Source organism: Odontomachus brunneus, unplaced genomic scaffold (genome assembly GCF_010583005.1).
Source record: "Odontomachus brunneus isolate Ranch 3 - 2012 unplaced genomic scaffold, Obru_v1 Obru_scaffold_024, whole genome shotgun sequence".
Taxonomy (NCBI): Eukaryota; Metazoa; Arthropoda; class Insecta; order Hymenoptera; family Formicidae; genus Odontomachus; species Odontomachus brunneus.
Window position 1 is genome coordinate 748,305 of NW_022639474.1, and position 27,835 is coordinate 776,139.

General features: G+C 39.8%; 2 protein-coding genes across 7 annotated transcripts in view; one reads left to right on the forward strand and one right to left on the reverse strand.

Annotated features, from left to right (window-relative positions):
• LOC116842358 (cadherin-99C) overlaps window positions 1-27,835 on the forward strand; it is a 157,605-nt gene that overhangs the window by 19,874 nt on the left and 109,896 nt on the right. The gene's annotated exons all lie outside the window — the stretch shown is intronic.
• LOC116842378 (uncharacterized protein C15orf61 homolog) lies at window positions 18,198-26,279 on the reverse strand. Of its 3 annotated transcripts, none has more exons than XM_032811505.1 (4): window positions 25,940-26,279; window positions 23,185-23,369; window positions 20,363-20,606; window positions 18,198-19,019 (listed from the first exon to the last, which is right to left on the reverse strand). In XM_032811505.1, exons 2-4 carry the CDS (start codon window positions 23,293-23,295, stop codon window positions 18,892-18,894), a joined length of 483 nt encoding a protein of 160 aa, XP_032667396.1. In that variant the 5' UTR covers window positions 23,296-23,369; window positions 25,940-26,279; the 3' UTR covers window positions 18,198-18,891. The 3 variants fall into 3 exon arrangements, with proteins under 3 accessions (XP_032667396.1, XP_032667397.1, XP_032667398.1); XM_032811506.1 differs by having other exon boundaries at window positions 23,185-23,405; XM_032811507.1 differs by having other exon boundaries at window positions 23,185-23,418.

Here is a 27,835-nt window from a genome sequence, read left to right on the forward strand (position 1 = left end):
TATATATATATATATATATATATATATATATATATATATATATATATATATATATATGCCCGCCTTCCGCGGCTTCGACGCTCACCGTGGACGGTGAGAGCACGGGCGACAAATGTCTCCGTGGAGGAGCGACCCGCAAGAAGAAATAACCCTCATTAAGCGGCTTCGGCGTGGAATAAGTCATCTGGCGAAGCTACATACGCGTGGCGCATAAACAGCTATGCAGAGCAGCTATGCCCACGTCTATCGTTCGCAATCTAGCCGTCTATCGTAGCCGTCTATTTTATTCCGCGGCGGTACACAATGGTGCACAGATATATCCGCGTGCCTCTCGAAGGCGGGAATAATGGCATTGTTCGTAGCTAAGAAGTGTAATAGCGCGCGCGCACGCGTGCTATGCAAATGCACGTCCCGCATAATCGGCCTATATGACACCTACGTTCGCGACCGGATGAAGAAGAAGAACCGGAAGGGATCGGACGATGCCTGGGAGACGCGCGAACGCGATGTGGAATTTATGACGTGCCGTGCGTCGCGAAAATGATGGTCGTTGCGAATTGATCTTGTCATAAGCAACGCTGTTAGTGCGCGATACGAATGTTGGCGACGAAAATTGGCGCGAGAGAACGCGTGGGACCGACCTTGTTTGCCGACGTAACAAGGCCAGTGCGGTCCATCACTTCTGCATCGAAATCCAACGCCAACGGGGTGCGTATTTTCGTGAAACAGAACTGACGAGGGACGCGATTGCGAGTCGAACTGATTATTTTCGGTTGCGCGGTTTGATCAATAAGGGCCCGTGTTGCATCGTTTGATGGATATTTACGCGTCGATTCTTCGTGCAGATCAAAGAACTTGTTTTACTCGAGATAGAATCACGAGTACCATTGGACGCTGCAAACGCTTTGAGGCGCTCAAAGAAAAATCACGATTAGTCCGCTTCAAAGCGTTTGCAGTGTCTAATGAATCACATCCCGTATGCGATTTCGAGCAACGAGAACTAAGGGGTGTGTTTCGGGAAATCAATGCATACGTTCTGAAAAAATGATTAACTAATTTAAATTTTATAAGAGAAACGTTATCTCATCTAAGTTTCTATCCCAATTTATGATCCCAATTCCCTTGTTATCTCTAATCGATGTCTTTATTAATGTGGAGATTACTAATTTGTTCTGGTATGCAACAGCTATCGAAATTTTCAGCATGCGGAGGAAATTAAATTGATTATACTATAAAAAAAGGATACGTTCTGAAAAAAATGACTGACTGATTTAAAATTTATAAGAGGGATATTATCTCGTCTATCCTAATTTGTGAAGGGGATCAGTTCTTTTGTTACCCCTAGCCGATATCTTTATTAATCTGAAGATTAACAATTCATTTTGGTATGCAACGACTAGCGAAACTTCCATACGCGGTTTGATCAATCCGAATTACCATGATATTTCTTCTTATACGTGATGTATGCGTTTCACCTGAGGCGATGCATAGTGATGGTTTTATTACGATAATATTTGTTGAAGCAAATAGTGATATTGGATCGGTTTTTTACTTGGTTACACTTTCGCAATACTCTCTGTTCGTGTTTGATTTCATATTTAGGAATCATTAGAGAAACATGCATAATTTCATACTGAACTGATGGAAAGGAATCGTAAAATCTTCAGTACGATTTCAAACAATTCTCTGGACTATTCATTGGATTACTTATTATAAAGTATCTAAAAATTTAATAAATTTTTTATATAATCCTTTTGTGTAACGTATAATGTATTCTCACACTGAGAGAAATTATCTGATAGGAAATTAACAAACGGATATTTCCGATCAAATACCGATAAATTTTTGTATTCGATTATCTGATGAGAAATATCGGTTCATTTTTTGATCGGTTTATTTGATGAAATGCCATTCTGATCGGAAGTTCTGATCTGAGAAAATTTAATTTAATTTAATTCTGATCGGATATTCTGATCAAATATAAAAGTTGATTGGAATTTGTTAGAAATTTAATCAGAAATATCTGTTTGTTAATTTTTTATCGGATAATTTCTTTCAGAAAATATACTAAACAACACCTACACTTTCACCGTTCAACAGTCTGCGACCATTGTCGCTACGATTGCGATACACATCCGCAAAAAACGTCTCGACGTGACGTAACGTGTCTGCGAAGGGAAAAGAAACAAGGATGTTGCGAGGCTCGCGTTTGTGCCCAGACGTTCCCATCGTCGCTCCAATTTTTTTCATCATGTCAGTAATTAACTCCTAACCGGTCCGCCGGGTCTTTATGTAAACCCATCCGTGTAATTAGTTACTGAATTGGAGCTACCAAATTTACCAAATTTGTCCCGTTGATGCAAATATTTTTTCACTCTTCCACACTTTCCTATTTCCTCCCACACTGAGAGAAATTATTCGATAAAAAGTTAACAAAGCAGATATTTTCGATCAAAATACCGATGAATTTTTGTATCCGATCAGGAAACATTCGATGAGAAATATCGATTCATAATTTTTTGATCGATTTATCTGATGAAATGCCATTATGATCGAAAGTACTCGATTAAATTTAATCGGATATCCTGGTCGGGTATAAAAATTCATCGGTACTTCGGAAATATCCGTTTGTTAATTTTCTTATCGAATAATTTCTCTTAGTGTGTGAGATATTTTCCATTATCAACGAGAACATATTCTTCCTTTGCGTGGGGAAGTAGTTGAATTATCGCGATTTCGTCGCAGATACTTTGAGAAGATATAACGATAGACACACAGCTAATTGATTTTCGTAGTCTATCTAATATCCTCCCGACTCCGCGCGAAAATATTTTTCTCCCGCGCCTCGGAGGAATGAGGGAAAGGGAAGTGAAGATTACCGTTCATTTAACGCGATTAAACTGTGCGAGTCGTGGTAATTACATTAGCCAAATTTAATCACAGTAGTTAGCGTTGATTTTACTTCCTTAGACGAGCACTTCCTTCCGAGCGAAGTATCCGCCCGGCGTGTCTCACGCGTTCGACGACTTTTTAACGCGCGTAACACATTACGCGAGCCCTCGCGGCTCGGCGCGAGACCGGCGCGGCACCATGCAATGTGGAGAAAATTAAGAACGACGGGGACCGCGCGATAATTAAAAGCCGGCCCGTAAACGCGGTAGGTGCGGCGGTTTTTGCGGCGAGTTCAAATTTCGCCGAACCCGCGCGCCGGGCGCGCGTCGTCTCGCATAAACGCGCCGTCGAGACGGCGTCTCGATGCCCCGCTTAATTAGTTACACCGGCGCGCGGGCTTTTGCAACGCAAAACAAGCCGTCCCCGCCCGTAACGCTGAGCGGCGATTAATTATGTCGATGTAATTTCAGCAGTGAAGATCCCGAGCGCGGACCGTCGTCGCTCCTCTCTCGCTCCGCCAATTAGCGAGGAAGACCCGCGACGTCACGATCACACAGCTCGCCACCCCGACGATGCACTTTCGTTCCGCGCTGTGTTCGGACTTAAATTCGACTTAATTAAGTCAATTTCCTCGAAGGAGTCGGAGAGACACGCCGGCACCGCGCGGAAGATCCGATTATCGTGCGTTACACACACACAGTTTAAGTTTAAGTTTACACGCCCGCAAATCTGTCGTATACTGAGAGAAATTAATCGATAAAAAATTAACAAACGTATATTTCCGATCAAAATACCGATGAATTTTTATAGTCAATCAGGATATGATTAAATTTAATCGGATACTTTCGATTATAATGACATTTCACCAGATAAACCAGTCAGAAAGTTATGAACTGATATTTTCCATCGGATGAATCGGATACAAAAATTCATCGGTATTTTGGCCGGAAATATCCGGTCAATTTTTTTAATTCATTTAGATCTGAGACGCGCGGTTTAACGCGCGCAGTCAGAGAAGTATGCGCAAAAAATACTTGCGTGGGAGGTTTGGTTATTCCCGCAGCCTCAGGCTGAAAATTCCGTTCGTGAAAAGCGGAAGGATTCCCGTAGCAGAGGTGGGGCTCGAGCCAGCGACGATCGCACCTTTGCACTCGCAGAATGCGCCGCGGAGATTCGAGATTACGTTATTGCCGCATGACGGAAGCGCGCGCTTCTTCGCAGCGCGTGTCAAAGTTTTAAATTAAAAGTTTAAAGTTTAGCGCGCTCCTCTCCTATCTCCGATAGAAGCATGGAACTATTGAAACGTCCCCCGAATGCGCTGTATAATTATCATCCGCCGTGCCTAACGTAATAATCAGTTAACGCGGCGAGAAGGAACGAGCTGATACGAGAGAAACGTCCCGAGGAGTGGATTTCTCCGCGATCAATGGAACGTTCGTGGGGTTTGTCTCGCGGGGATTTAATGGGAAATAATGCCGGTCTCTCCCCCCTGCCCACCTCCCTCGTCCTTCCTCCCCGGATCTCGGGGCGTTTCGCGAACGATTCAATTTTCCGTCCATCCGACTTCCGGCACCATAAAGCATCGCGCCGGCCGAGAGACGTCCTCCGATTTGAACGCGTGCGTTCATTACACGCGCGCTTCCATTATCGGGCCCGGCAATTCCGCGGCGATTTATAACCGACGCTCGCGGGATCGCGACTTTACACGGCAGCAATCGCCACGGCGAATCGCCGCGCGCACCTCGCGAAAGCGCGACGGGATAATTGATTCTCTCTTTCCTGCTTGCGCGCGTAAAGTTTCGCGGTGGATTTCGCGCGCAATCTGTCGCTCCAAGTCGAGGAGGCTTGGCACGTAGCGTGCGCGGCGTAATATCTGCTTTGAGACAAGTTAGCCGGCACGACTATGAGACTTCGTTCCTTACTTAATTTCGGATGGGTTTTACGTGAACGGAAGACTTCTGTTCAGAGGTGTGTCAACAGACACACCTATAATATTCAGATTTAAAAAATTACAACACAAATGTCGGCATCTCTCTCTCTCTCTCTCTCTCTCTCTCTCATCTTTGTCTAAAGCGTTCTATTTACGATTGGAGATATAGCAAATTGAAAGGAGGAAGTTGTAACTCACCACCCTTTTTGCGGGAATCAAATCTGCTATATATAGCGGCAGCGTGACAACGCACAAAGCCATTGTTTCGTTGTAGAGACTTTAAGAGATCTGAGACTGTAGGAGATTACAAAGCAAACTTTAGATCGGGTCGGTTATTTAGCTTCATGAATAAGCTGGAGCATAATATTAATAAACCATGGCGCTATGCTGGGATTACATTAACTACAGTAGAAGACGCGGATGAATATGGGATGTGAGATTTGAGATAAAAGCGAGGACAATAATAATTTCGAGTGGAAGAGAATTTGCAAATCCTTTCTCGACTGAATGTGCACATATGCGAGCTAAAAGACTACATTTCCAAGACGTAGCTATATTTCTAGACTAGAGAAAAAATATTTGACAACTTAGTTGTGGGTTACAAATAAATTTTATTTTTGTAAAAAAAAAAATTTATATTCTAACAATAAATTATAAAATATTTTTTCTCAATACAAACTACATTTGTAAGGCGTATAATCCACGTTATTTCTACATGGAGAGAATATTGTAGTGAAAAATGCAACAAAATTCTTATAACTATAGATTCTCATAACTACAAACCGTACAGATTATGATCGAAATTGCTCTATATTCATTTAAGAATGTTGTGTTTGACTTTTTATTACAAAATTATTGTAATTGCTTGGATATTTTTTATATCTTATATGAAGTCGTCGAATTTATTATATCTACAGCAATTTATATCACGATTTTAGTGTAATTCAGCTTTACAAGAAACACTACATATCTTTCCGTGTACGTGCATTCTCTGAATATCGCCACGATCGTGTCATAAGCGCGCAGTCATTCGTGCGGCGCTTACACCACGCGTTATTTAGCGTGCCGACGTTAACACCGCGTGGGTTATCGGTAGATTACGATTTAAGATGCTAACGCACACGAATTCCACGTGTACCTCGCAATCTATTGGGCAATTCCATCCAAGGCGAGGCCGTGTCGCGCGGGTTAAGTGTGTTAGATGGTCGATTATCTCCTCGGGTCGCTGAGCACGAAAAACCCGTTTCGGGATCGCTACAAGATCGCCTCGGAGTAATCGCAGTTGCCAACAATCAACGTGGCGCAACGTAACGCGACAGTTAATAATCGCGCGTTTTGCACGGCGCGTAACCGCGGACGAGTGAAACGTATCGGTTATCGGTACCGTTATCGGCGCGCCACGATCGTAGCCGGCGGGCCGCGAGGGAAATGCGCGGCGGAAAGAAGGTATGATTCTATTTCGCGTTTGATTTGTGGAGGCGCATAAATTAATGCGAATTCAGTCTGTAACGAGCGCGGTAAATCAGCGGGATGCTGTTCCCTATCGGCCGGTGACTATCGCGGCTTTTGCCGGATGATACCGGCGATCGGGAACGGGCAGAAGCTATCCTAATTCCGGCCGTGAGTCACGAGTTCCTCGAGGATGCGCGATTATTCCGCGAGCGCCCGGAAGGCTTCATCTCCTCTCTTTCTCTCCGATAAAATTAACTTGCCTTCGATGCTCGAACTCGATCGGAGTTAGATAAGGGACGGCGAACTGGGGATCGTCCACAATGGCGGCGATTGTATTCGTTCATGTGTGTATTTGCGCGCGCGCGTGCTAATAAATAAACAACAAGTTCGCTCGTGATTCTGTCGATGCCTTGTATACACTTGGAGCACGGTCCGTTTGGGACTACAAACGCTTCGGAGCGTGTCAAGGAAGATTGGTTTGCACGGCGGCGCTTCGAAACGTTTACAGCATCAAGTGGATCTTTGGAGTCGCAGCACAGGCATCACAATAGAATCGCTTCTGCTGCGCTTTCGAGAATTTTGCTGCGCAGCTTTGCCCCCATCGATTCTCTTGTTGCGAGACGAAAGAAACGGTTTTTCTACACCAGATGCGACCAAGTCTGAGAGTGATAATACAGGAACGCGAATTCTCGGATGAATTAATCGCGAGAGAAGATCGTTCCGAGCTCGTTGATAAATATTATTCATATAAATAGTCAAATGGTTACGTGTCGAGGCCGAGCAAATTTTGAATCTCGGGTTCGCTAAGTACACAGTCACTTGGATCTTTTCTGTAGATACTCTCTTTCCTAGGGAGAATTAAAAGGGGTTGCTCCTCAGTTTCGGCACAAAGCTCTCGGGTCGCTTTTATACGGTAGCCGTCTATTTAGAGAGATATTAAAAGCGTGACCAGCTTTCTCCGAGCATACCATTACTGCACTCACTTTACCGGATGGACGTTGCCGTCGATGTTATCTTTTCGGTTCCGGAGCATTATTAGTTTACACGTTGCTCCATTTAGCTTTTCCTCCCACCGAAAAGTAGAAACGTGCGATGTTGTAGCACGACAAATGCGATCTCGATGCGTAACTCTGTGTGCAACGCGAATCAGATACAAATGTGCGATGATATTGCATGTCGCACGTTGTACAAACTATTCGCTGAGCAAGTGTGTTAATGTTGCTTTCATATCGCGAGGACAAAAATGATCGGCGAAATCAATACACTCAAGTGTAACGACGATTTATTCACTATGAAACTCAAAGGTGTAACTCGCATATGAAAGCTACGAACTCCTGAAATTCGAGGAAATCTAAGGTTCGTTGTATTCATAAATGTCACGTTGAATATGCACAAAAACTTACATTCCGAATTCAGTGTGAGCCTCGATAAACGTAAAAAAAAGATCATATTTACGTTTTGTAAAAGAGGAAAATATTGTCCAACTTGACAGCAGAAAGTATATTAAGCTATGTTACATTAATGTCGAGATGTATTTGTGTTAATTGGAGTTAATTGGAGTGGCTCGCGGTGATTTTACAATTATCTTTTAAAAACGTATGTTATACATATTCCTCTCCTTTATATAAACGTGTTTATATTCACGAAAGGTGATAGCGCTCGCGATTCTTGTCTCGCGGATTTTACGCGTCAGCGATTGAGACCTGTTGAAGCATTTAATATCGCAGTAGGTTCCTGGTTACGAGCAGATGCTATCTCTAGAATAGCGCCACAGCTATTGGGACATGCAAATGCAACTCTCGTGAGCCCTGCGCTAAATTAATTGCGCTTGATGCGGATGTGTCGTTCTGAGACTTCATCTTGTGATTACTTCGGACGTATAACGTGTTCTGTAACACGTTTGCGTTGACTCTAAGCCTCTCACGGCGAAAGTAGGAATAAACCTATGACAAAATTCGAATTTCTTTCTTTTCTCATATCTGGGAGAACCATATTTAGCGAAATCTATTATCTTTTTATAATACAGTTATATTATTCTAATTTTTGCTTTTCGCGCCGACCTCTAATGTCGTTAGAATATTAGAATAGGTTTGTACCTGGAGAGAATTTTAAAGCAAAAATGTTACTATAGAATTTTGTAACTGAGGAATAAATCCTACACATTTTGCAATATTATTGACTATCCTTCCATTTCATGGGTGTTACATATATTTTAGGAACTGAAAAAATTATTTTTTTCTAAGATAAACATACGGAATTTTAATACTAGGAAGATTACACACACACACACAAATATATATATATATATATATATATATATATATATATGTGTGTGTGTGTGTGTGTGTGTGTGTGTGTATTTATATATGTATTAGAGAGAGTGCAATAAACCACAGCGCCTTTTTAAATGTACACCTAGTTGATTTTTTCTTTGAGAAAAAATCGTATTGAAATATTGTTTTAATTTTGGACATTTAAAAATTAAACAAAATTAAAGAGATGTAAGGCGAGATATGTAAAACACATTTATCATTGTGATTTCCATAAGGGTCATTTGATATACTACTATGTCCAAAAAGTAAGACCAATTTTCAAGTTAAATTACGCGGGTATATCGAATGTCAGAAATATTTTTTTTTTTTAATTGGTTGCACTGTGACAGACATCTGTGTCAAATTATGCGTCGTTTGCGTGAAGCTATTCGCAAAAAGAGGCCGGAATTGTGGAAAGACAACTCTTGGTTTTTGCACCACGATAATGCGCCATCTCACATTGCATTGGTTCTTCGAGACCATTTCGCTAAAAATTCGACCCATATCGTTCCACAACCACCATATTCACCTGATTTAACACCGTGTGACTTCTGGCTATTCCCTAAACTCAAAAGACCGCTCCGGGGTCACCGTTTTGACTCGATTGAAGAGATACAAGCTGAATCAAAGAAAGCTTTGAAGGCCATTCTGGAAATCGACTTTAACAACTGTTTCGAGGATTGGAAAAAACGTTGGCATAAGTGTATTGTGTCTGAGGGGGGTTACTTTGAAGGCGACGAAATAGATTTGGAATAATAAATAAAGATTTAAACAAAAAATTTTAAATTGGTCTTACTTTTTAGACACAGTAGTATATTAACACATAAACTTCACATTAAACACAAGATATCGTATGAATTTCGAATAATTTATATTTATTCGTGATATTCGGTTTAGTAACGGATATATTTGAAGTTTGCTATATCTCCAATTAAATACCAGAAGATTGTCAACAAAACGCGAGAGACACGTGGAATGTATATAAACAATTTACTAGTGTTCCTCGAATTAGTTTTGTCGATCTATACAGCATATAATAAGTTATATTCTTTTCGCTGCGATTCGCGCATTCTAGATAATATTTTGCAGATACAGTGCTGATAAATATCGTCTACAAATATCGTCTGCAAACATATCGCTATGAGCTTAAGTAAAGAACTGCTAAAATACGATGGACCAATTGTTTCTGATAAATATAATATCTTTTTCCATCCGAATGTTTGTCATATTTGCAAGTCAGCAGACATTGATACATTGAAGTTTTGTGAATGCTACATGATTTCGTACTGCAACCTAGCCCACCAAATACAACACCGAATAGAACATAACGATATATGCAAAGCTATAATAGAATTATTAGGAGAGAATCAGTGGTATTACACATGTCGTTTCACTTCAACCGAGTGGGTCAAATCGAAACGGAGACTGATGTATTTAGTCAAGAGGAGAATAAAGCGTCCGATGTTGAAATACGAATCGGAAATATTCATGTTGGCGAGGACGTGCTTCATTTGTCATCAACAGTTTGAACTAAACACTTGCAACGTCTGCTTTGCCGCCGATTTTTGCGAAGATCACTCAGAAGATTTTTACGAGTACCATACCACATCTAAGTGCAGGGATCTACTGATAAATCTCAATTGCAAGATAACTATTGCCAATTTACTTGGACTAAATTCTAAAGTCAATTCCTACGCGAAACTTCTTTTTGGTGATATTAAATCGTCTTTAAACATGCTTGATTTTATTGGAATGCATGCACATTCTAATAATAAAATCTGGAATACAAGACCGTGGACTACTGATCTTTTGACATTTCAAGATTACTATTTTTCTGAAATCATATCAGATCCGCTGACTCTGTATTATGGAATGCAGGATACTAATTTGTTACACTTTTTATTAGATTCCGTCTGTGTTATTCACATTATCTCCTCGTGTGATTTAAATGCATGGTGTCAAGTTTGGGAGATATTCTCCCATCTTTTGCGTCATGAAGTACAGGAAATAATAATAATAATATTTACATCATCAGATAAAGCGTTAAAATCTTTCAAACTCAACATTTGTGACGCATGTAAGTCAAATAAGAAGATTATCACTATTCAAACTTATTCTTTGCCCTACGAAAATTATGTCTCCAAAAGGAATTATAGGCGCCCGAATGTAATACTGTATCGTCGAGGATATAATAGTTTGACGAGAGAATCTTTAACAGCATTACAAAATCAAGGTTGTCCGTTGTTATTAACTTCCAGGTCGCTAGCTGAGACGCAACGTTTAAGAACTTATATTAGTGATTTTCTGGGTGTTGTACCTTGTATTATAACAAATAAATTCAGGGGTTTCATACCACACATAGCTTTCGATACTGGCGATGTAAAGTATTATAATCAATATTTGATCATCTACGAGAATTTAGATAAGCCGACATGCAGCACATCTCATACATGACTGTACATCATTTACTATTTTATCAATATATATTTGCAAGTACTATTGTAAACAATTGTACATTGTACATTGTAAACAATTTATAAGACAACAGATTGTTTCTATGATAGAATTTAAGTCTTTAATCACGAATGTACATTTTACTGCATTCACAATACTGGTAACGTTATTTTTCATTAAAAATATATTACCATTGTCACATGACAGTTGACTGGCCGTCGCATATTTCATATCAATATTATCTATAACATCGCAACAGTTTCTGGCGAAGCATGTGTTGCGGAGCATATGTTGCGAACAAGTTGACTTTCAAGAGTTTTGAAATTTTGAAGGATGATAATAAAAGATAAATGTATGTTAAATAATGTGATACTTCGAAAAATTTGGATGCATTTTTATAAAGTGTATTCGCCAAACACCCTCCTCGTAATTTCCTAAAATATTTGTACAAATTAAATTAATTAATTTTATGTTATTTAACATAACAGAGTTTTTGAAATTAATAATTTTACGATATTACAATGACAGTATTGCGACAGTTGAAACTTTATTTGTTTATATCGAAAATTATACATGTGGTTATCGGTAATGAATCATATAATAATTGTAATAGTATCTTTAACAGTTTTGCCTGCTAAACTTATGAAAATGAATGGTTTACGTTACAATTAAATGTTGTAATATTTGATTTATTTAATTGTTATTGTAATATCCTTCATCTCTATAATAAACAATTGCATTTACAAAAGAATATAAAGCATGCTTTAAGATTAAAAAGCATGTTTTAATAGTGCTGCTATGATATATTTAAGATATTTTTTAATATATATCTCACGAATTATTGATAATTTGGTATATAATTGGAGATATGATGAGCTATAAATCTGTTACCAAGACGAATATCGCAAGTATACCTAAAATGTACGTCGAAAGATGCTTTTCAATCTTAAAGCATGCTTTATATACAGGGTGTGGCGCCAAAATCCGGACAAATTATACATTTTTTCCAAACATATTTTTTATTGCAAAAACGAAAAGGTTTACAAAATTTTTTTAACCACATTGTTTGTAAGGCCATAAAGAACACATTTACTCAATATATTCCCCGCTTGCTTGAATGACCGCCTCCATTTTCGGTCTGAAGCGTGCGCAGGCGCGCTTTAATGTGTCACGATCCATATCGGTGAATGCCGCTTCAATAGCGGCTCTCAATGATGCGATGTTTGAATGTCTGGACTTGTTCATGACTCTTTTAACTACGCTCCATACATAGAAGTCCAAAGGATTCAAATCTGGGCTGTTGGGAGGCCAGAATTCTTTCGACCAAAACATATCGACGTTGTCCGATAACCAATTTTGCATCAAATGACTTGTGTGCGCGGGCGCACCGTCCTGCTGGAAAACATACGGCTTTCCAGACGATACAGTTTCCATCCACGGCTTTACTACATTTGTCAGAACACGCAAATAAACTTCTTTTGTGACATTTTCCCCTTTGTTAAAGAAATGTGGTGGCATGACATCACCCTCACTGGATACAACACCTAGGACGTGAACATTCGCCGGAAAAAACCTTCGTTAGACTTCTCCGACTCATTATACTTTGCGATGACATCATACACAGTCGATCTCGGGTACCCGAAGAACCGAATGATTTCTGTCGCCGAGCGCCCAGCGCGAACACTTTCGATAATCGCGGCTCTTCGGTTATACTCCGCACTTGGTTTCAACATTGCGACTGTTTCGAGGTTATGATGGTTTAGTATATCCGTCAAGCTATTTGAACGCTAATCGCGACATTTACCAGTGGTATAGAACGGCGAGAATTTCAAATTGAATTTTGTCCGGATTTTGGCGCCGCACCATGTGTATATATATATATATATATATATATATATATATAAATAATATGAAAGTATTTATTTTAATTATATATATATAATATGAAAGTATTTATTTTAATTGATTCAAGATACCAAGAGATAAGTATCAAGAGATTAATCTGGCATTATTGTTCTGGCATGTAATTTTTTTATATTAGTATATCGAGAGACTCTAAATTACCATATATGAAATTCATTCTAAGATTCACGCCGCGATGCGAGCGGTGCAATAGCACTTTGCGCCTCGTGCGCGCGCAGGAAGCGGAACAGCAGGAAATAATACGTTGCAACCTGGTCCCTTCGTTCGTGTCAATTATCTCGCCTTTTGTCGTTAGGCGACGTTATTTAACGCGGCTTCACCGGCGCGCAAGTTAGCTCAAGCCAGCTCCGCTCTGTTACGCGACTCTGCGGGTTATCGTTATCGCTGTCCCGTTTTTACGGGGCAAGTCGCCTTTACTGATTCGAGCTACCACACCGTTCTCTCACGGCGACGATCGGTTTGCCATCCTGGCGAGCGCGCGCATATCCTACGAGCACCTGGATGATACCATTAACATGTGGTAGTCGCGTATTCCCAACATGTAAACTCGATCTAATCAGCATAACTAGCCCTCCTCAATGCTCCTAACGAGTCTCGTAAAATTCTCACCCGCCGTCCTATCCCTTCCGGCCACCTTCTTACTTGGCTCACCTGGAGCGAGCAACACGGGACATTGCGCGCATCGATCTGGTCGCTGTGAGACCTCGGATCGCTCTGGAAAATCTCGTTATCTACTAGATACACCAGATTGAACATATCTTACGCGCGGCTGAGTGCTCGCGCGATTCTGCGGATCGAATCGACCGATAACCGCCATGCCCGAATGCGTCGGACCGGTGAGGTAATATTGGCCGGTGTGAGAGAATAATTACAGATCCATTGGCGCGCGAACGCGAGGAAAGACTTCTACCGTTCGCGCTGCTTTACAACTGACATTTTCTTCCTCGACGTATATCGCGAAATTGCAACGGTCACATATACCCAAAGAAATAACCCAGTAATGTCAGTTAAGTAGCTGATTCGAACTTGGAGCTAAAAGGCTAATCGTTTTGCTGTCATCGCTAAGAGTTGACTGTCATGGGTAAAATTAAATTCGCTGTGGGATACACAAATTTATTAGCTGATTAAGCTACTTATCGCGTTTCCGATGGACGTAAAATCATCCTTCTGGAATAAGGATCAAACAACATAATTATGTTGTAGTAGCTCGAATCAGTAAAGGTATGGAAGATATCGATCATTTGTTTGCGTTGAAATAGACATTAATCTATGTTAAAAAGCAACGGGAAAGCTTGACTTGAATTTATAGTGCAAAACGTCAATATTATATTTTTTACGAGTACACGGAAAAAACAATTCTGTTGGTGCAACCGAATTTTCGGTTGCTCAGGGATTAGGCGAAAACTCGGCTGTAGGAACGGAAAAATTCCTTTATGAGGCTTCTGTATAGTCAATTGTTCTTAGTTGCCTCAACCGAATTCTAATATCGTTGAATGTTGGAATACTTTCGGTTGCGACAACAGAAATATTAGTTTTCATAACAGAGATATCGCTTCTGATCACCTAATTTTCAGTTGATTCCTATTTGGTTGCACCAACTGACATTTTTTTTGCGTGTATGAAAGTTTTATTATTATTATGTGTGTCTAGCAGAAAATATCTTTTGTTATAGCATGGAAGTTCAAATAGTTAATAAATTTAGCTCCGGTAGCATAACGACATTAGCTGTCTCTATTTCAATGATACGTCGTGGCTGCCATAGTTAGATTTTAGCTCATGCGGCTGATTCTTTTCTTGCGTGTAATCACCGTGTGCATTTCGCAACATTCAGATTCGATCTTCACCACAATTGGTGGAATATTCAAGTAATCACTTCAGTTTTCCACAATTTTAGAAAGAAATAAGAAAGAAGTAAGAGATTTTTTTATATCGAAGTTAACCGGTATTGCTGTTATTTCTATCGCGAGTAACACGAAAGAAAAAACTTCTCTGCTGCAACTAATCATAGTTTGCTGAAAATATATTTGCTGCTGTAACCTAAACTTTACTACTGTTTCTACTAGATTGGTTTCTTGGCTAAATACATCTACTGGCGGTTGTACTTTTAGATATCCACATATTACAACGAGATTTAATTGCTACAAACAGATCTTTGTTGCTGTAGCTAATTCTTTTTCAGTGTATAAATTGTTTCTTTTCTATGCTTTGAAAAGAAAGATGTAATTTCGTTGGGTACACATTTCCGCGATAAATATTATATTATTATACTTTGTTAAGTGAAATTAAAGAGACACATTAAAAACCTAAAAAAGGTACGGAAAGATCAGAGATGGTGACCGAAGTACATGGGTTGGTGAAAGTCCACTAAAATGTCAATGTGAAAGCCGACACGTAATTAATACTTTTATTCGATCGTTATCGTCGTGATCATCGTATGATAAATGGTGGCTCAAAGATGTGTGTGTCGCTCGATAATGCCAGTCGTATCCGAAATGACAAAAATGCTCGAACGCGCTGCGCCGGGAGAGTTTCGAAGTGTCATTGCGCAATTACACGGTTGGCTGACGGATTTTTATTCGTCGCAAGCCGCGCGGACTCCGAAATATCACTGCACCTGCGTGCAGGAAACGCTGATAATGCCTGGGAAAAATTGCGGGTCACTGCAGGTTTTCTGCGCTTAACTTTCACCGCGTTCGCTTGTGGATTCGACGGCTGCACGAACGCCCGTGATAACCAATTATCGATGTATTTGCGCGGCAATATAATATATTAATAACCAGCGACCTATGCGCAAAGCCGGCGAATTATTTCGAGATACTCTATGGACGAAATCGGGGATTAATTACGGCAAATATTAGAACAGAAGCACTCGTGAATAACTCATTGTCCGCTGGGACAACTCGTATGAATTTAAGCACACGTTTCTCATCGGAGAAACAGCAAAGCAATCCAAAAAACGCAAAATACAAACGTGTTTTGCGGCATATTTCATCGAGTTGACATGTTCGCTACCAGCGTCACATATGCACTGAGAAAAACACTTAAACATTTATTTGTGTAGGGTGAAAGTTTATTTTATTTATATGTAAATAAATTTTCAAATATTTTTTTCCTCAGTATGTGACAGCGAGAAAGCATGTATTAATAGTTGTTACTTGAAACATGTCTCATGTGAGACACTTAGATTTTGACTCAAAGTGAGGTTGAAGTTCTTCAGTTGAATTATGAAATACACTGAGAAAATATTACTTGAAAATTTATTTAAGGATATAAAGTTCATTTTTGTGAAATATATAAAATTTCTGTGAAATGTATATTTCCAGGCTTCACCGCGCGTAAATGTATAAAACAATCTACGAGTTATGTTAATGGTTACTGCTTGAACATAAAATAAAATAAATAAATAAAATAAAATTAATAAAATAAATAAATAAAATAAAATTAATATTATTACTACATGGTTCACCCACAGAAATAAACTTTATTGCGCACAGAAAGAACTTTTATATTTCACAAAAATGAACTATAATTTTGGCCAGATCGACCAACCATGCTTCTCTCTCTCAGCACAGCAATGCCCCTCTCATCGCATTCATCAACGACAATACCCATTCTTCGGGAGTGTCTTATCTCAGCGCGACGTGGTGCATTATTCGACACCTCGTATCGATCAGATTGAAACTCGCACGCACTTACCTGGAAGGAACTCGAACCCGAGACTCATATCGCGACTCGGTCGCCGATCGTAATGTGCTCGCGTCAGCAGTCGTAATTAATACGAGTTATTATGCGTCGCATCGGGCACGTGCGCTCGTAAATTCCGGAGTTAAACGGGCCCATCGGACGCGCCGGGCTGCCTCATCGTCGACGCGCGTCCTCCGCGGTCCGGGGCGGATCCGCGAACGAGTTGGCGTTAATGCATCATCGGCAGCTGGGAAACACGGGTAGTGGTAGCGACTAATTAGAAAGCCTCGTTCGCACCTTGTTCAATGCACGGATCGCCCGCGGTCGCTCATTAACGAGAGCCTCGCGTTATCGGCGCGTCGCCGTGGCTCGCAAAGTGGTCGCACTCAACCAGATTCTTCGAGGCTTCACCGCGCGGGAATTCTATCGCCTCTTCCCGGCTAGTGGTTTGCCGACAGGAACGACTTCGCACCGCTGACGAGAGCCTTTGCGATTTTAAAGGCCTTTGTGCGTCAAAAAGTCTTAACTGTAATTCCGTAAATTTCCAACATACAATCAAATTGAGCAACGCATGTGAAAATTCATATACAGCCTTATAGTTACGAATTTTCATTTGAGGCAAAGGCCTTAAACCGGCCTTAAGTGACCGATAAGCACAGAAATATGACTAGAGCGTGCGTCAATTTGTTGTCGCGGTGGCTATGTCTAAATATATTAGGAAATGAATATTCTGTGAATATGTCGAAGTGATATTTCACTCGAAAAGTATAGTGACAGCCGAGTCACTTGAATACAAGTGATTTTATATTCATAAAAAGTCAATTCTCTGCTTGGAATCGTCGAGTGAATATTGTCCCTCGAAACTGAAGAGCGAATCTGATATACTCCATCCTTATAGGAACAATTCATTCACTGAGCAAAAGTATTTGGTATCTGTGAGTATAACACATAGATCACATATCACACATATCACATAGAGAAACATTAGCTATAAATTATGATCAAGGGAACCGGTTTTTTTTTTTTTTATAAAATTCTCTATTCTAATGTTAGTGACAATAATCTTATACGCATGTTACTATTGGCTATTTCATGTTGGAACAACCAAGAAATATGATTAAGACTAAGAATAACTACAATTTTAATGAAATCTACTGTTTTTATTTCTCAGTTGATTGAAATATTCATTTATGTGAAGTCAGAATCAACTCTAAAGTTGAATGAAATGTTAATACTTATATTAATAGTTGCTACTTGAAATTCATCTAACAAGTAACCCTACCTAAAAGGTACATCGATTTCTTTCTAATTTGGCACAAATGTGGAAGTACAAAAATTATCTAGGTCATATTTTTTCATTTTGGCCCACTTTGAGTTTCACAGGCAGTTTATAGCTTTTTAATGTTCTCACTCCTGTCATCAACAAGTACAATAAAAATGCATAAAAAATAAAATTGAATACAAGATATCGTTGAATAATTTTAACAAAATCGGCATAGTCGAGACACAAACCATTCTAAATTTCTTTAGCCGATATTTCAACCGAAATATTTTTAATCTGTGCTAAATTAGTCAAAAATGGTTCGAATTTCGGCCAAATCGAGAAATTATTTGTATAAATAATTTTTTTTAACTTTTTACATGTTTTGTTTAAACATTTTATTATTCTCGAGTTTTACGAGAAATACGAAAGCGATATGGCTTTTGCATCAGTAATTAGTGGTCAAACACGCGCCCAATATCCCATCGTGCGGATGTGAAATCTCGCATGCGAAAAAACAACGGCAATGCTTGTTCCAAGATGTAAATGTTTATTAACATCTCGCTTGGCAGACATTGTCGGTGATGCCAATGAATGGATACCATTCACACTTACACTGAATTGCGTTGTTATTTTTAGGACAGTCCAATGCGGCAACACGCGCGCACCAAAGCGATATTCCGCACATCTCCGTTTTGTTAGTTGAGAAAATTAACGTCTGCATCCTCCGCGCTAAGATACGTTCACGACGGCGTTCAGATTTTCTTGCGCCACCTATCTTGCCCCGCACCCGAGAATCTAGCGCCGGGATGACGCGAGCGACAACACGACCCGGGGATGAAAGAGCTGCAACGATCGTCCGACGTAGCTCTCTCGATGTAACTCTCGCCACGCGAGATGTAATTTGGCCGCCGTTAACGTCCCCTCGGAGGAGGACCGTGACGAGGGGCCTCGATACGATTTAGCGTCGGTGTAGTTCGGCCTCAGTATTGCGAGCCTTTGTCCTCCGGTAGCAAGAAGTAGATCGTCACGTCGCCCCGAGGCGTCTTCACGATCTCGCGGTGTCGGATAAGCTGTGTAGCCGCCAGACCGTACATCAGGGTGGGAATACCTGGTGGACCAACAAACAGTGGTGAGGGGGCAGCGCGGGTAAGTCAGATGCGGGCGAGCCGGCATTACTGAACCCGTTCGCCATGGCTAATTCCAGATCGGAAGAGCGTCAATGGAACGAGACATTGACCGTGGAAGGACGACGTTGTCCCACGTTCCTTCTCGGACGTCGGAAATCAAGTCAAATAAGACCGCCTGGTAATACGAGCGCTTTCTGTCACGACGTCCTGTTCCGATCGTTACTTTAGATACGGGGTGAATTCAATTAAGTCAGACGATGGTAGCCGGCGAGTGTACGGGGTGTCTCGGAACTGCTGAGCTTAATTGCAACGACGAATCCTCGGGTGGGTTTAGCGTCGGCGTTTCGACCGGGGAAAATTTACGCGTCCGTCGTGGCCCGTCCGCATCGTTAAATAATCCGGTAATTAAGTCCCGAGACGAAAATTCTCAGGAAAATAAAATTCGTTAGGACCTAACTGAATAACATTATTTGTTATTTAATCGCACTTTAAACATTTCATCCGCAAATCTGTCTATGTTCTTAATTAAATAGCTACGCGAAGAGAATATTATAGTTTGCTTTTATAAAAATTCTTTTCAATTTTACTGTGTTTTTAGCAGTGTGGAAACAAGCTGTCAGTGAGGTCTGTCTTGCTACACTGAAAGAAAAAATGTCTGAAAATTAGTAAATATTTATTTAGTGGATGTTGACAGCATATTCATTTAAATCTAAATTTTTTACTTGGAAAATTTTTTACTTTTACAATGGAATGAACAATTGCTTTGATGAAAAATTAAGGTTTTTTTAAGACTTTAAGAAAACGTATATCTTTTTACTTAAAAAATATTTTATATTATTATAAGTAAATATACTGCTATAGTATCCACAACAAATAAAAAACTTAATAAATATTTCTTAGATATATTTTATCTCTCAGTATTGAAACATACGTATTGACGTATCTAACAGTATTAAAACGAAATTTTTAATAGCACATTTTAGTTCCTGTAATAAATAAATAAATAGCACATATATAACAAAAGGATAATTAATTAGAATGTGCAGAATGTCGATGTATTGTTCGGTTACCAAATTCTATAATAATTTTTCCTGCAAAATTCTCTCCGTGTAGAACATTTTAATCGAGAGACGAAGGTGTCCCCAAGCTGCTCAATTCCATTATCGTCGGCGACTCCGCGACACCCCGTATTCGCGGCGACGACGGGATTTACGAGCACGTCGACTTGGCGTATCTAACCGACATAAATGAACAAGGTCGCGTTTTCGAACGCCGGCTTTCTTTTTCGTTCGCCGAAGCGGGCGTCCGGGTCGCGCGCGCTCACCAAGGTTCAAGATCTTGATCGCCTTGAAAAATCTGTCCTCGCCGCTGAGATCCTGCGCCGGACGCTTGCTGCAGTGGTACTTGATGTACGGGAAACAGCCGGTCCTAAGCACGTGGTAATTGCTGCCGCCCGCGGGCCAATTGAAGTGTGACATTCCGCGCTGATCGTTCACCACGTCCGCGTACCGGACGAAGTATGAGGTCCAGGGTGGCTCGCCGGTTTGCAATAGGTAGCTCGTTAAGACCTGCGTATGCCCGTCGTAATGGCATAAGGCCACTTTGTATAACGTCATCCGCTCGTCTCGTCGCGAGGAGAGAATCTCTCGACAAAGTCGCAACCGTTACATCCCGTTACGTCTCTTTCCGTACGCATCAACTCATTAACACGCGTTTGAGGTCGTGTGCTTAGTCTTTCCGGCTTTTCGTGTGTACGAAAAAGATTGAGGGATCGCCCACAATGCGGTCGCAATTACTCTAATAGAAACTGAACTTCGTCGGTGTCTAACCACGAGATAGTGAATACGTGTCTGACGTCACTACTAATCAGTAATGTAACGCTAACTTCTCCCAGTGACTATATAAATAAGTTAGCTGATGGTCAAGCAAACGAGATTATAGTTATGAGATGAAAAATCATAAGTAGTTGCTAATCTGTAATGTCACGCTCAATTCTGCTTCTTTGAAAAATCTTTCTTTATGAAATTAACGCATCTTCAATTTTTATTTGCTACTTAATTTTTCAAATAGTCAAAGAAGATAGCCAACTGTATTGGTGCTATTCTCCTAATATCAACATGTGGATGCCAGTTAAATAGAAATTCGCACGATTTTATGGACCAATCCAATATCTGTTTTATTTCACTCATGAGAAATGAAAAATTTCACTGAATTCGCCCATGAAACTTTTCATTTCTAAGTTTTCCATGCGAAGGAAATTGATATATGATCGATTCGCAAACTAGCATTTCAACTTTAAGATGTAACCATATTGCAGGCGATCCTTGATTCGTCGCACTGAAAGTTCGGAGGAGCTTCGAAAGTTCGGACGCTCGAAATGCGCGCGGCGTCGCGGCCAGTTGGCAACGTCGTTTCTTAATACGCCCGATCGTGTTACTTGTGTGCACTTTCCGTTTCACGTTACCGTAAGACGAGATGGGATTGCACCGCGGCAGGTGCAAATTTGCGTGACGGGGGGTGGAATAAAATTTAGAATCTTGTTCAATATTTAAAGAAGCGAGCAACAGAAACGAGCAAATAAGGAATATCTCGTGGAGGCAAAGGCCTCTCAAAGGCGTATTAATAATCGTTACTTGGAACTTGTCTCAGGTGAGATGATGGTCTCAGGTCAGACTTTTATTTAGAGTCAGATCCAAGGTGTTCAGTTGAATTATGACAAGTGCGACACTTGTATATGTAATTGCAATTTAATTAAGAAATTCTCATCTAACTCTAAACTTAAATCTGAATATCTCACTTCAGACGAGTTTCAAGTAATGACTATTAATACGGACCAAAGATTATTAAATTACCGTAAGATGGGGTTACTTTGTGACTGTAGGGATAATTATCACTATTGACCAATATTCACTGTGTCACAAAGTAACCCCTACAGTCGCAATGTAACCCCATCTTACGGTACAGAATGTTTATATACGATAAATATTGTAACAATTTTCAAAAATGCATAAGGTAAATGTCCCAATGCCCGGACATGTACCTAATTCCGGACACTCTTATTATTTTGAATATTTCTCTAAATATTTCATCTTTCAACGTTCACTAAATATAAATATTAAATGTATGTATTGTACGTTGAAAGTTGAAATATTCATATTCAAATATAAAAATAATAACAATGTCCGGAGATTGATACATATCCGGGCATTGATATATTACTTTATATACTAAACAAACACAAGACTCCAATAATGCTGTCACGTTCGTATTAACATAACGATGTTTGATTTTAGGTCACAGTCGTATTATAAATATTTATATACACGGACATATGGACACATGATTGTTGATTATTCAAAAGACAGGCAATTCCTCGAATAATTAACATAATATACAAATATTTATAATATAATGTGCTCGACTTAAAATTTCAAATGTCGCTACCTAAGGAAAGCAGAAAATCACGATGACGTCAAAATGACAAGAAAATAATCGAATCGTGATTGAAAAGTGAGTTTTCTTAGGCATTCTCTCGTCATTTTGATATCATTTTGACGTCATCGGGATTTTTATTGTCTGGGTATGCTAGGGACAGCATTAATGGAGACTTCTGTACAAAGATTTCGGATTTAGATTTAACAGTAATCTAAATATGAGTTACATTCGCGATTACCAGTCGCGTGTCTTAACTATGAACGAGATGCGCGGATACCGACTGCAAGTACAAAGATATAATAGCAGTTTACCCTCGGATTTTTTTCAGTGACATAAGTCCGGGGATTTAGAATTGTAAAATTGTCGTAAGTTTTACTCGAGCGTATTGTCGTAACATACTTTAGAAGGAAAGAATGGTCACGTGTCGCAATTCCTCCACGGAATACACAACGCATCCGCGCTCGAGAATGATTCCTGAGGTCTATTCGACCGCGGAGATCCATGGGATTATCCGAGTGCAATCGCAGAGCCGCGGGAATGGAAACACGCGAAGTGTAACACGAACGTGTATTGTTACGTAATAAAAGCGTCCGGAGAAAGTATACGATCTCGTGAGAAAGGATTTCTCTCGGACCGCCGAAAAACGCCGCGACGTAATTAAGGGGAGCGCGCAAATTAATTAATTAACGGGGAGTACGCTCTCGGGCTTACCTCCGACGCCAACGGCCTATTTTTCCCACCGAGCATTTTCGCCCAGAAATTGCGGGCATTTTTTGCGGCGAGCAGTGTCCTTCGTCCGACAATTTGCGGTCTGATGATCATTCGCGATTGGATTCCCCACTGGCCGACCCCTCGAGATCAGACACGTGCGATATTTGTATGCGTGCTCCTTCGACCTCAAATTTTGCATTGGCAAAATTCATTATCTGCGACTACATACCGTTACTAAAAATTAAAAGTGCTGATATTTTTAGACCTTCATATAATATACGAAAGCGCACATCCATCAATTATAATTACGGTTCTCGTCGTGAGGTGCTCGGCCATTGAATGTGGCGCGCATTCAGAAACACGTTTCCGCGAAACATCAATCACGAGAGAATCGATGTGAATTAAAAATTAAAGTAATGGTGTTTAACCCTTTTGCACCTGCAGCTTTCCCAGAAGAGATATGTCCTACATTGCGACGATCATAAAAGTTTTTAGGAGCGTTGATTCCAAATTTACTATTAAAATTAAAATTTAAAATGGCGGATTCAAGACGACAGTCGTGAAAAAGCTTCAATATTGATATATTGAAAATATGTACTTTGGATTAGGTTTTTCTTCAGATTATTAATTACAAGTAAAATATAAAAATTTAAATTGAAGATAATAGATTTTATATAGTGATTATAAGGAACTTTTCAGCATATTTTTGATTACTGGTCAAAACTTGCGACTCTATACGTACTATTGATGGTTATCGATATAGTTATGCAGTTATATAATTTTTATAGTCTACTTGCCAATAAAATGCCATTCTTTGCTCTATAAATTTACCGAACGAGACGGAGAAACATCTGAGAAAACGTTGCCAGTATGCTAGTTAAAAATTGAGTTTTTTTTAAGTTTAGATGATTATATTTTATCGAAAATATTAAATTTGAAAGTATATTAATTTTTTACATGTGTGTATGTGTAAACACAGGTCGCAGGTACGAAATATTTAAAATAGAACAAACATTTTTCACGAGGATCATATCTTATAAAAAATGTCGAAACATAAGTAGTCTTCAATTTATAGATACGACTGAATGAGCAAATGGAATTCATTAAATAAAGCCTTATAAGAGCTGAAAGAGCAATAAATCTTCGTGATTTAATCAACATTAAATAAACCTTATTCTAGCAGAAAAATCCAATTGTAGAAAAGATTACTGGATACGCAATAAAGTGTATAAACGTGCAAAAAATAGTAGAAGGTCGCGAGAAACGATGGCGTCCTGGTCAATTTTTATCCGGAGGGAATATACCAAGTTTAATCTAATCTGAGAATTCGCGGATGAAAGGAGCGACTCAATATACTTCCAGGAGAGCCCGTGCGCGCGCGTTCGTCCTTAAATTTTTGATAGGAGAGTGTGCGCGACAAAAGCAATCGCATCACACACCCAATAGTGTCGCTCGTCGTCCTGCGGGGCGGGAATTCGTCACGGTGTATGTACCGTTCTACCTTTCTAAAATAAACGCGAGGTAAGAGCCGCTCAAAATGTCAAGGTTAACGAGGTTCAATACGATCGTCAGGTGATGGATCGCGTCGCGCGACACGTTGGCGTTTCTGTTTCTTACGCGCGCGTATGTTCACGTCAGCGTATCAGGACGTATAATAACGTAATTAATGGGGAGCGCGCATCAACTTTCGCGCATCAACTCGCGCGAATTTGCTGGTTACGCGGCTTTGATTGCTTCATCGAGTTTGACCGCGGGGTTCCAGGAATACTTTAGACGTCGCGCGCGTATCGTAAGTATTACGTGACCGAATTACGTCATTATTTATGCAATGCAATTTTACGCTCGCGGTGAAAACGCGCGAGCCCTGTCGACAACAAATCACCAATTTCAACAGACGATCGGGAAAATATCGGGTCACATCGTGGAATGCTTCAGCGAGCGAAATATACTCGCGGAGTTTTTCTGCTGGCAATTATTTTCGTAAGTATCGATCGAAAGTGAATATGTCAGATAACGGTCGAGCAATTAGAATCGTGTAGATCGAATCTCGCTTTCATTGTCAGTCGCATTGCAGATCACGAGGGGGCGATAACCTTTCGATTTAATACTTGTTTATATATACTATGTATTAGTGTGAAGAAATGCATTAACAAAATGTATCTCAATCCTGCATACATTATCTCATGTCCTGCATTCAATACAATGTGTCAACATTATTTTCGTTGCAGTAATGTTCTGTCCACCAAATAAGAAATAATGAGTTGTGTAACAATTTCTCTTAAAGGAATATTATATGCTCTAAAATATTATTGACTCTGATAAATAATAACTGAGATAATAATTATTTATAAAGATGCCAGGTATAATATTATAATGAAAAAGAAAGCCATAAAATATGATATAAGTAAAAAAAATATATAAATAAGATAAGATAATAAATTTTCTATTCTATAATAAGAAATTAGATAATATTTTATAATAAGGTAAAATATAATAATTTTTATTCTCTATAATAATTTCTCCAATAATTTTTGTAATAATTTCTTACTTTCTGTTGAAACATTCATTGGGGAAACCGAAGTAACTTATTGCACGACCTTATATACGCGATATTTTTAGTTAATACTTTTCCTTTTTCTATATTAATAACTTCGTGTTTGACACAATTGATCGTACCTGCGATTCTCTGCTCATCAGAGAATATTGTTACGAAATATTTGTTAAAGGAAAACTCAGAAAAAACAAGTCGAGATACCTCAGTACGTTTGAAACGTGCTGCATCCGCACATTCCCACCACTCCACGTCCTTACTCTGTCACGCATGTGCGAGACTTTCGTGCTGGTGAACGGATAGCCGCGGCCATTGGAGCAGTTAATGCTGCCACTTGCACTTCGTTTACAGCTGCCGTATGACTCGGTACAAAACACATATGTAAGTCAAACGCGTAAGCACTCGATGTAGCGCGTGCTTGCTTCCACGAATGCGAATACCTATGTAATCTTCCTGCGCCGCTTGATAAGATGAATATGTTACGTACGCAGCGTATGCAACTGGCTCGCGATACGCGACATGAGGCTCTCGAGCGCCGTCTCCGGGAGCTCAGTATCGATTCCGTGCGGCGGTCTTTTTGAAAGGATCCGTTCCACTTCGGGCTGTTCTTGCCGCCCATGCAAGACGTTAAGGGGATATCGAAATCTTTACCGATAGAATACCGATTTCTCTCTAAAAAGTTTCCGTTGAATTGGCTGCGCAAAACCGCAAATGTTCTTACACAAAAGTACGTGCGAAAATGAATCGGAACATCTTGTATATACTGAAAGCAAGTTTGCTCCATTCAGAAAAATTTCAAAAAATATTGTACCTTTTCACCTGAATCTGAAAGCTTAAAAATACCGGAGAAGTTTGTAAGATTTCTATATATGCGTGGTTAGATTTTCCGCTAAATATGATTAAGAAAACACGTATTTACGTGAGATCTACTTGTAAAAGAAATACGAAAAGGATAGCGTGTTTGTGTTTGTGCCACGATCCTTTCTACGTTATAGACACTTTTAGAGTTCATCATTGTATTGTTATATTTTCATTCTTCACTTTCTTTTTAAATACTTCATATCGTTTCTACTTGAATAATATTTTTATTAAATCACACAGGTTACACATATAGGTTAATTACATATGTGTAATTGTTAAGATAATATCGCGCAGTCACTTTTTACATCTTAATTTATTCAGTGTTGCCTTTTAAACAAAAAAAAAATGTGAAAACGTACACGCAAGTAAATGATTGTGCGATCGGTGTAGTTTAATATTCATATCTTTGAAAGATTTTTCATCGCGTATTCTCCACCGTGTATTATTGAGAAGACAACACGCAAGTTAGTCAGATTTTAACGTTCCTGTGCGATTTGTCGCGCGCATTTTACTTAACATTGCACGATACTGATGTAACATTATCCTAAGACATCTGCGTGGCAGGCGTGGCGGTCGTCGCTGAAGCACGTACCCTTTAATAGATCGTCCAATAATAGACCATTAGAGATGAGACGTGGATGAGAACCCCCTAAGCACTTCCAGGTGGTAAATATACCACCGTGGCCTCGTGGCATGGGGTCAGACTGTCAAGCAACAGCCTTGACGGGCTATCATTCTCGACAAACTTGCGGTACATCTTGTTCTCTTCATCCGCGCGGCCTGACGCGGGCCTTTTTTCTCGTTCGATCGTGTTTACATCGTGTACGAAGGCGCGACGGGAAACGCATCCCTCTAAGGATAGCAAAACATTTCTGGCGCGGCTTATAAATAAGCGTGATCACGGATAACGATAAAAAAAAAGAGAGAGAGAAAGAGAGAGAGAGAGAGAGAGAGAGAGAGAGAGAGAGAGAGAGAGAGAGAGAAACTTATAAGTCACTGTATATATGAGACGTGACATCTTGTGAATATACTGTCAGACGTACAGAATTTAGTTTGCAAAGGTAACTCTTTGCATAAATAAAAGAAGAAAAAGGAAAGAGAGACACCCTCGGGAAGCCAGGCGATATTTTTTCTCGGGGAATTTGTGAACTTTAACTTCAAAGTGTCTCTCTCCCTTCCTCTCCTCTTCCCCTCCTCGCGATTACATTTTCGAACTCTTGTTTCTTCTTGCGACACGTC

Excerpts from the sequence above, each read along its gene's own strand:
- LOC116842378 (XM_032811505.1), bottom strand. The coding sequence starts at position 23,295 with ATGATCATCAGACCGCAAATTGTCGGACGAAGGACACTGCTCGCCGCA. Across the intron at positions 20,607-23,184 it reads ATAGGCCGTTGGCGTCGGAG|GTCTTAACGAGCTACCTATT; the intron begins GTAAGCCCGAGA and ends GGGCATACGCAG. Across the intron at positions 19,020-20,362 it reads GATCAAGATCTTGAACCTTG|GTATTCCCACCCTGATGTAC; the intron begins GTGAGCGCGCGC and ends TTGGTCCACCAG.